The following is a 10,000-nucleotide window of genomic DNA, read 5'->3' as shown; positions in this document are numbered from 1 at the left end:
TAGTAGACTTTTTAGTCCTTATCATTTGCAAGTAAATCAATTAAGTGATTTGTAACGTGATAGGGTATCGCATACCTAACTCTTCTGTGTGTGCAAAATACCATTTACCAATTATAGATCAGGAGTGATAATAACTGGCGAGTGTGTGTGTGTGCGTGTGTGCCCAGGGAAAGGGAAAAGAGAGAAAGTAATTTAATTACGAGCACAAAAGACACACTGATATGTCAGCTCAATCTCCTCCCATGATCTGAGATCAGTGCCCAGATATAACAGATGGATTTTAAATACAGCAATCTCTACCCAAGAACCCGATCAGTGCTTCAAAGATGTGCTTTGAAACGCTTTAAATAATGCACATCACAGACAGCTATGACAGCAAAATATTTTAAAAACAAAATAGATCTTTAGTCTGTCATTCTCCTTCACCATCTGCCATGATGTCTTCATGACTCTAACGGTTGTGAGTTATTTGTTTATTTGTCTTCACTTTTAAGCTTGAAGGGGAGATGGGAGCAGAAGACGGCCACAAAAGAGATTATCTGTAGTAACTTCTCAGTCATTAGTGCAAAACAGATCATCTGTAGTCACTACTCAGTCGTTACCAGAGCTTGGTGCTGCTTGGTAGGCTGCCAACTCGACCCCTTGACTCTCGACTATCAACTTTTTGGCTTTTTGGTCTAACTTTGCAGGATTAGCGTCATGCTGGAGTCTGTAGGAGCTGCAACTGCAAAATACTTTGTTGAGAGTGATGTTGAGATCAGCCACTGATACTTCTTGTGTTGAGTGTCTGACAGTGGACCACTGAGCTAAATCACTCCTGGCAGGCGAATGTAGCAACGCAAAGAGTGTGGTGCTTTAGTGAAGCAATCGCTCCTAGATTGAGGAGAACATGTGCTTGATGCTGGACAGGCAGAAAGGTCAGCCCGCAATAAAAAGCCTTAACTTGCTTTTAAAAGGTTAGTTTGTTAGTTATTATTATTGTATGCAAACTATCTATTTATGTCTTTATTCAATTGAATGTATTGCCTTGTTGAGTTTCCTACACATAATGTTTTTTCAAAGATGCCAGGTTCAATGAGACAGGGGAAACAGGCGAATGAAAGTCTTTCTTCATATGACTAAATAGTTGCTTCCCTTATAGACTAAATAGTTGCTTCGCTTCTTCTAAAAGCTCGTCTGGCTCAGAGTCAACTCAAAATGGAGTCTGGAGCAGCTCGGCACGGCCGTCGTCGCCACGGCAGCGGTGGCGGAGGCACGGTGATTATCCTTGAGAGGGTGAGTCGGTGAAAAGCTTTCTTCCCATCATGCTCCTGTAATGACAGCGGCGCTTAAGGAGTCCAGTACAGCGGCGCGGTTATAATGACGGCGCCTCGACGACGCCTCGACGAGAGGGAACAGTGGAAATTGCCTGGTTTCAGTGTGCTCAGAAATCTAAGTCCGCTTTCAATCTGCAGCGGTGGAAAGGCCTGCATGATCAGAATGTAATTGGACACACACTGATGTGGACATGTGGCAAGCCGGAGACACAACAGTTACACTGACGTACATGGATAGCTTTACAGCAGGGGATTATACCTCTTCAGTCCTGTTCTGTAATATGGCACGTGTGTGTGTGTGTTTGAGTGTGTGTGTGTGTGTGTTTGTGTGTGTGTGTGTGTGTGTGTGTGTGTGTATGTTTGTGTGTTTGTGTGTGTGTGTGTGTGTGTGTGTGTGTGTGCGTGTTCGTTTGTGTGTGTGTGTGTGTCTGTGTTTGTGTGTGTGTGTGTGTGTGTGTGTGTGTCTGTGTTTGTGTGTGTGTGTGTGTGTGCGTGTGTGTGCATGGACATGAGAGAGAGTCACCATCACTGACCTTCTTTACTATTTACATTAATGAGCAGACAGACACAAATATTTACGGAAATCAGCAGCATCTGGTCTTGGATTTGAAAAATGGGACGAATACCAAATTCAAGTGGCCTCCGTTCGTAAAACGTTTTAAAGCCCAGAAAAGCCAAGAGATGGGTGTAAAAAACACGCCCCCCTCAGCCAGTTAGTCTTGAGGCTCGCACAATATGACTAACAAGAATAATCCGACTGATAAAAATAGTCAGCCTAAATATATTGCCTCTCTTCCTCAAAGAAATGGGCCTAACCAAATTATAAACACAGAAAAAACTAAATGATCTATTTTATTGGACTGAAATAACACAAAGAAAATAAATGTGTTATATGGCCCCTAACTAGAAAGTAGACTGTGGCAAAGTACCTGTCCACAGTGACTAATATCAAGCAGAGAAAAGCCTTGAGCAGATACAGACTAAGCAGCCACAGCCTGGCTATTGAAAACACCAAGGTCCGATAGAAAAATAATTTCACTTTTAATGAGTTCAATTAGAATTTGAGAGAGAGAGAGAGAGAGAGAGAGAGAGAGTGTATGTGTGTGTCATGTATCTGACATCTTTATATCCATGCTGTGCATGCATTTGTTTGTGTGTGTGTGTGTGTGTGTGTCTGGTGTGTGTCTCCATGTATCTAAAATACTGTATCTATATCCACGCTCTGCTAATGGCTCTATATTATTTTAGTACTGATTTCACTCAAATTAAATATTTTGATAATAACAGAGACGGTGTGATTTAATAGACATGTGCTGATAAGCACTAAAAATACTGATAAGGTAAACTTAATGTTCTGTTCAGCGTGACTGAAGACTATATATATATAGCTGCTGAATGCTGATATGCCTAGATGACTTGGTGGAGCGTCCATTTAATATCCTCAGACGGACGATGCAGCAATTTTCAAATTTTCCATCTTGTTGTCACAAGGCCTCTCTAATAAATATGGGAGAATTGATCACCATGCCAGTGGAGAGATAATTATTTCATGTTGATGTATTGGGTGCAAGGCAGTTTCAGGCTCCCTTCTATACACATTAAAAGTGTCTGACAGCTCATTCTTCCACATACTGTCCAAGACAAACTCACTGTTCACAGGCTGCATAAAATACTGTCAGGGAACACTTGGCAGAAACAGCACAGCACAGCACAGCACAGCACAGCACAGCACAGCACAGCACAGCACACAGTAAGGCTTATTTCTGGCCGGCCAACCATAGAGTAACCGCCTCATAATTGATCCCTGTTGCATAACCCTAATTTCCTGTGGAGAAATTGCGTAGCATTCTAGAACGTTTAAAAGGGGGACAAAAAGATAATGAGAGAACCACAAGCCGACACACGACGGGCTGTTTGTGGACAAAAATGACTTCTTCTGATGAACTGTCAGAAACGCTACGTTTCAAAAAGACATGCAGCAGCTTAAGACGGTCCTACCATTTACAAATCCCATCCTAAAGTCCTGTCCCAAAGGGAGCGACGGTTACTGGTCCTTTAAAAATCCCCTCCTAAAGTCTTGTCCGAAAGGGAGATTGGGTTACTAGTCCTTTACAAATCCCATCCTAAAGTCCTGTGCCAAAGGGAGAGTGGGTTACTGGTCCTTTAAAAATCCTCAAACAGCTAAAAGCAAAGCTAAACCGTTATGTTTACAACCGTGAGCTAAAAGAGAGAAGGGGATGACACTCCATGATCATTTTCTGTGATTCTGAAGTCTCTGTAAGACCTCCGTACAACACACACAACACCATCAGAAACTGACATCGCATTAACTAACCAGGTCTCTGTAAGATCTCCATACAACACACACACACACAACGCCATCAGGAACTGACATCACATTAACTAACCACATCTCTGTAAGACCTCCTTACAACACACACAACACCATCAGAAACTGTCCTCACATTTACGAGCCACATCTCTGTAAGACCTCCTTACAACACACACAATGCCATCAGGAACTGACCTCACATTTCCCAGCCACCATGAAAGCATAAAGCCACTTTTGCGATATGAGTGTAATTCAAAACATCACATGGTTGTTAAACAAGTCTGCTGGGTGTTGTGTTACCGTTTTAAAGCCCAAAACACTATCGATTAGGCAGACCATGAAACACTGTTTGAAATACTGCTTTTCATCCAACTGAGTGCATTTTAAATGAACACACTGTGTTCTTTAGGGTCATCATCGTTCATTACCTGTCCAAGCTGGACATTCACTCACCTGCTCATGAGATCGAAGCCTTTGGAGCCCCTCAGCCTGTAGGACGACCTGTCTGCCCCAAAGCACCAGGGACAGGAGCACAGCTGCCCCAAAGCACCAGGAACAGGAGCACAGCTGCAGAGGCCCTACATACACACCTTCCCAACACTTACCTGAAGACCTCACCTGAGACCTATATAAACAACTCAACACTTACCTGAAGATCTCACCTGAGACCTACGTACATAAACACCTTCCCTACATTTACCTGAAGAGCTCACTTGAGACTCTCTGCTAATGCGCTAAAAACAAATGATTAGCATTAACACAATGAAAGATATTAATAAAAAAAAAAAAATGAAATAATGGTCAAAAACAGTGGCAGACATCCAGCACAGAAACAGTGACATCATTGCACAGGCATCATTATTATTACTGGCTGGTATCCATGACGAGGTGGCTGGCAGCTGACTGACTCCCCTGGAAGGACGGAAAAAAAACAAAGATCCTGTGAATCCTGCCACGTGATGCAGATCAGAAGAGTGACAAGGCCACCTACAGTCAGTCAAGAGGGCATCCCAGCTGCATGTGGACAGAGGGCCTACGAGCCACTCCACGCACCCAGTGGAACTAGCGTAGCAGATCATCGGGTTAGTCTGTGTAATAGCTCACAGGCGTGATGTTCGGGAGTAGGGATATCTAGATGGGGTTAGGGGGGGGGGGGGGTCTTTGGCCAGATTCAAAGGGGGGGAGGGGGCTTGGTAATGTACTGGCTATGGAAAGGGGAGGGGGTTAGAGTTTAGTTGGGTTGGGGGGTGAACGAAATCGGTTAGTACTTTAGTAAGTAAGGAGAGTCAGACACAAAAATGGTTGTTAGTACAGTTACAACAAAGGTTTGATTCATACAACTGTATTAGTAACAGACTTTCTTTAGTAAATTTAGTAGAGTAGTCAGACATGTTGAAGAATCAGGAGGACATTTGTCCTTCGGAAAATTTGGATTGAAAACCAGATTGAATTGATTGATTGATTGATTGATTGAAATGATTCATCAATAAGGGATATCTGTTTTGGTTAAGAAGAAACAAAATGATCCATTCAAGCTGATTGGGTAAGACAAGCCATGCGAACACCAATGAGATGGGTCAATGGAGAGGGGGTGGGGTTAATGGGAGTGCTCCAGCAGACAAGACAACACCACAAACACAAACGAAAATCACACAAAAGCACCCAGAGGGGGGGGAGAAGCCATGGAGAGGGTCATTAACATAAACAAGCAAAAACCACAGCAACTCACTGATGGGGAGATAAACACACACACACACACACACACACACACAGATTGTTACAAGGTTAAGGTGATGGCGACACACACACACAGAGAATAAACAGAAGGGATGATGAACACGCGTCCAAAGGTGCGTGCGTCTGGACAAAACGACACTAACACAAAGGGAAACAGAAACATGGCAGCAACCCTCGTGGATGCAGAGGGGGTGGTGGGGGGTGGTGGGTGGTGTGTGTGTGTGGGGGGGGGGGGGGGGTGCAGGCTTGACGCCATGCCAATGAGAGCAATGCCACAGCAGAGGGGAGGGGGGGTGACCATTCAATGAGATCACCACAGACAGAATGAAAGGGAAACCAAAACCAATGGAAAGGAGATGGGGGGTTGGGGGGGGGGGGGGGTCAATAAAAGGAAAATCTAAGAGAACAGAAGGACTCTACTTGTCTGTAGGGAATGGGAGGCCCAGACAAACTGTCTTAGACTCATACATAAACTTCATAATAAGACTAAAATAAATAAGAGTACAACAATACATGAAACTAATTTACTAATAAACTCCTCCTCCTCTTGTGTTACTACTACTAGTGACTAGTCAGCTCTGACTGATTAGAGCTACGTCAGAGCTAGCATTAAGCATAGCTAGAAAGCTATCTCTGTCAACAGGACTGGGTCTCTCCTTAGTTCCGCTAAAGACTTTAGAGTTCCTTCCTCTCTTTTTTTCCCCTTCTTTTCTTCTTTTCATTTGGCAAGGTAGGGTGTGAGGTCATTTTTTAGTTTGTTTTAGTATGTTATTGTAGGAAAAATTAAAAAGAAAATAAAAAGAAAATCCTGTTATAGGCACTCAGGGGTTAAGTGGCTATACGTGTATTAGAACAATTCATATATGTATGCATATGTATGGTAAACATATACATATACATATATACTCAAAAATGTCATTGATCTAGTATAAACAATAAAGAAAGTAAAAAAAAACAATAATTAAACAAAAATGTATGGTTATCTAGAGCATGCAGGGGAGTTGGGGCCAGTATACCCAGAGGTTGAGAGTTAGTGTTAGTGTTAATGGATACAGCGGATCCCACACAGGTCAGACTTCCCAGAAACTATGCTCTAAAAGCGTTCCTATTGGATGAGGTGACACTGGTCCGGTGACAGGCAGTAAGAAGCTAAAAGGAACACACAACACTCTGTGTAAGAGTGGGAACATTACGTGAACTACTTCCTGTGAGCATCTCCTCTTCCTAATACAGTATACTTCTTTACGTAAACTACTTCCTGTGTGCATCTCTTCTTCCTGTGGAACATGTTGCAGGACCTTCCCTGTCTCAACCCCAATCATTTAAGCACTAGCAGTATATAGTTCCTGCTATGGCTGAACCGTTCACTTCACTCGTAAATCAGAGCTACTCCAGCAAGCAGGCAGTCATATCAGTGCTACCCCCCTCTCCCACACACACAAACGCACATTAAACCATTGAGCAGAAATACTGCTGCTGATGACTGCTCTGGGCTTTGGACTGGCCAGGGGGGCAATCTTACACTCTCAACCATCTTCACCTCTCAGGGAGCTTGGGCTTAAGCTGAACAACAGTCTTTCCTGACAACACGCTTAGAGTAGGTTCAGCTGGCTTCATCTACACAACTGGCCCCTGTTTAGTGGCAATCCACATCTGTCCACAGGCCATCTATGGGAACACTGTCATCTCCACTGTGGGATATTAATGATCATATAACCAGATTCTTACTAATGGAGGTTAATGAGACGAATTGGTGATCCTAAATGCTGGGCATCTCTCTTTATTTGTCCTCTATCATCATATCACACAATCTGTCCATCCCATCTTCATCATATCACACAATCTGTCCCATCCCAGCTCCAGAGACAGAAGACCAAACCAAGAGACCAACACTAAAGGACATCACTGTGACGTTCTTACTACCTGTTGCAGGAGTGGCCATGGTAGGTAAAACATGTTTCTACTGATAGGAAGTCTGCAGTGTGCGTTCACTTCTACGATCATTAAGAAATAAAATAAATACAGGGGGAGGAAGGGGTCAAAAACACACGTAGTTAATTAGGTTAATTGTTCAAGAATAATTCTTTATTTCTTCATACGGATAGTGAGGATTTGTAAACAAATGAGACAAAACCCTCAAAACAACTGGGAAAAAACAAAAAACAAACGAAAATAAGGAATAAAAAAAACATTAAATAAATGTCCAACTTTAAAAAAAATTAACTCTAATTTACTAAACCAGACCTCTTTAATTATGTCAACCAGATTGACCTTTTTCTTGGGAGTTGGGGACACTGGATGATTGAAACTCAACTAAAGGGAAGGACAGTGTGGAGAAAAAAAAGAATAGGTTTTTTTTTCTTGCTACCTTGGAACCGATGAGAGTTTGAATCAGTATAGGCAAACAGATTTGAAAGAGGTGACGGAAAACCCAGGGCAAACCAAAATATAAGACAATTAGAATGATATCTACCAGATAATGCAGTTTGTTTACCATAGCGTGTCCAATGCCTGCGTGCTTCAGGAAAGACAGGGGAGGGGGAGAACAAAATAAATAAACCAAAAAACCATGACAAGCGGAGAAATCAATATTTACCGGACACTTCCTCCGAAAAAGAAAACTATACGATAAGGTCATCCATTGGAATCTATCAAAGGTTTGCACACGGGAAAAAAAAATGTCTCTCTAAACTTCTTCTTGTGTGGTACCAATCATCCAAATAAAGAAATAAAGAAAGCCATTTCAAAAGTATATTCCCTCATAAAAGGGTTTTGAACAAAATAAAAAAATTAAATAAAAATAGTAGTACTGTTAAATAGGTTAGTACGTCAGTACGCAAGTTAAGTCAAAAACAACAGATGACTCACATTCCGTGTATGAGACAAGGTTAGTTGTTTGGAAATCAAAAGGTAAGGGGAACAGAAGCACCAAAGGAAACAAATCAAACAGGAAGTTTCTGAAGCTGTTTGTTAGTAGGAAGACACAAGAGTTAGCAGATCTGTCTCCACACACAGGGGACTGGGTGGAAGATTAGGGGGAGTGGCCTGATCTGAGTAGGGGTTGGGATTGGAGGAAAAGCAGTATTAGTAACCATTCAGATTAGCTGGTTGAAATGGAGGAAGTGATCTGCAATTGTACGGGCGGGACATTAATAAGGGGGCGGTCTTTAGCTTGTGGCTCTGGCCAATCACAAATGCTTGTGTCACTTGTCACTTTTGAGTGTCCCTGAGCTGGTGGTTGTTTGTCTAGTTGAGACCATGAGGAGAGGGGAATAATACAGCAAAATCCAGACACATTTTCAAAGATTGATTTTCAATGAAGTGGCAAGACTTTATATAAAACATTTTAGCTGCCTATAAATGAGAGAGAGAGAGAGAGAGGGAGAGAGAGAGATAGATAGAGAGAGAGAGAGAGAGAGAGAGAGAGAGAGATACAGTAAGAGTGATAGAGAGAGCATTTATTGTGCATGCATCAATCATCAACCTGGACTCTGAAAGAGAGATGCGTGTTAAAATCACATTTAAATCATTTCCAAAACAACAGACAAGACCCAAGCCTAGTAACATGAATTATAGTGTGTCAATTTAGACAGAGGAAGAGTCAGAAAGTGCACAGTGGTTTCAGTAAGAGACAGAAAAGTATCATTTCCAAGGACTTACAAAAAGGGTAGAAACACATGAATGTGTTCCATGTGCTTGCTTGGATGCTACCAGCTCTTTGTACTGGCAGAGAAAGATGGCTCGGCTGCTTTGAACAGAAACTATTACTTAGGGTTTGAAGCACCTACTTCATGGCATGCTTTAACCTGTCAATCAAACAGTTTGTGACCTGCAATTATTTCAGATAATCTGGTGATTACCGTCGTACAGTGTTTGTGGGTTGAGCACTCGCACACGTTAGCGCAGAGCTAGCGCTCGGCCATTACCTCACACACAAACACCACTATCTATTGGATGGAAATAAAGCAAATATGCTAACTGGACTAGGTGCTGCAATGCTCATTAATTTAATTAGCCGACTTTCAAGGGAAGCTAATCAGCTTATTTGGTTTGTGTGTGACAGATTCAGATGAGGGTACGAGTTGTGAGTGCATGTGTGTGTGGTGTGTGTGTGTGTGTGTGTGTGTGTGTGTGTGTGTGTGTGGTTTGTGTGTGATAGATTCAGATGAGAGTACGAGCTGTGCCGGAGGGCTAATGAAAAAATGCGTGTTTATTTATTCATTTCTTATCCGTTAGAGTCCGACTTTTGATTTCTCTACCAGAGTAAAGCAGAGGACAGGCTTTAATGTGACCTAAATCAGAGAGTTAAGTTCATGCTAACCAGAAACGTTTCACTAGTTTGCAAGAATGCATGAGTGAAAGCTGTCAATTATTCCCATGTGTCCCTCTCAGACTTAGTGTGTGTGTGTGTGTGTGTGTGTGTGTGCTCCTCGTCGGCACAAAAGTCCATTACAAGTTTGAAGCTCCTTAATGAGGAGTTCAAATGTGTGTGTGTGTGTGTAAGCTCCTTAATGAGGAGAACAAATGCCATTTGATCAGAAATATTTAATACATTTTATCTATCAAGTCTTTTGGGAAATGTGAAGAAAAATCAGACTCAAACTCCAATTCAGGT

The 10,000-nt window shown here is 42.2% G+C and overlaps 1 protein-coding gene across 13 annotated transcripts in view; it reads right to left on the bottom strand.

Moving 5' to 3' along the window:
- The window catches only part of LOC105895412 (neurexin-2), a 736,614-nt gene that overhangs the window by 377,940 nt on the left and 348,674 nt on the right, over window positions 1-10,000 (bottom strand). For 7 of the 13 annotated variants that reach the window (XM_031585048.2, XM_031585052.2, XM_031585053.2 and 4 more), the window contains one exon: window positions 7,859-7,903. The exons of 2 other annotated variants lie outside the window; for them this stretch is intronic. In XM_031585048.2, coding sequence (XP_031440908.1) covers window positions 7,859-7,903 — 45 coding nt within the window. The remainder of the gene's footprint in view (window positions 1-7,858; window positions 7,904-10,000) is intronic. 4 more of the 13 variants (XM_031585051.2, XM_031585056.2, XM_042710354.1 and 1 more) reach the window with 1 other exon arrangement.

Source organism: Clupea harengus, chromosome 18 (genome assembly GCF_900700415.2).
Source record: "Clupea harengus chromosome 18, Ch_v2.0.2, whole genome shotgun sequence".
NCBI classification, from domain to species: domain Eukaryota; kingdom Metazoa; phylum Chordata; class Actinopteri; order Clupeiformes; family Clupeidae; genus Clupea; species Clupea harengus.
Note: the sequence above shows the minus strand (reverse complement) of the source record. Positions and strands in the feature narration are given on the sequence as shown.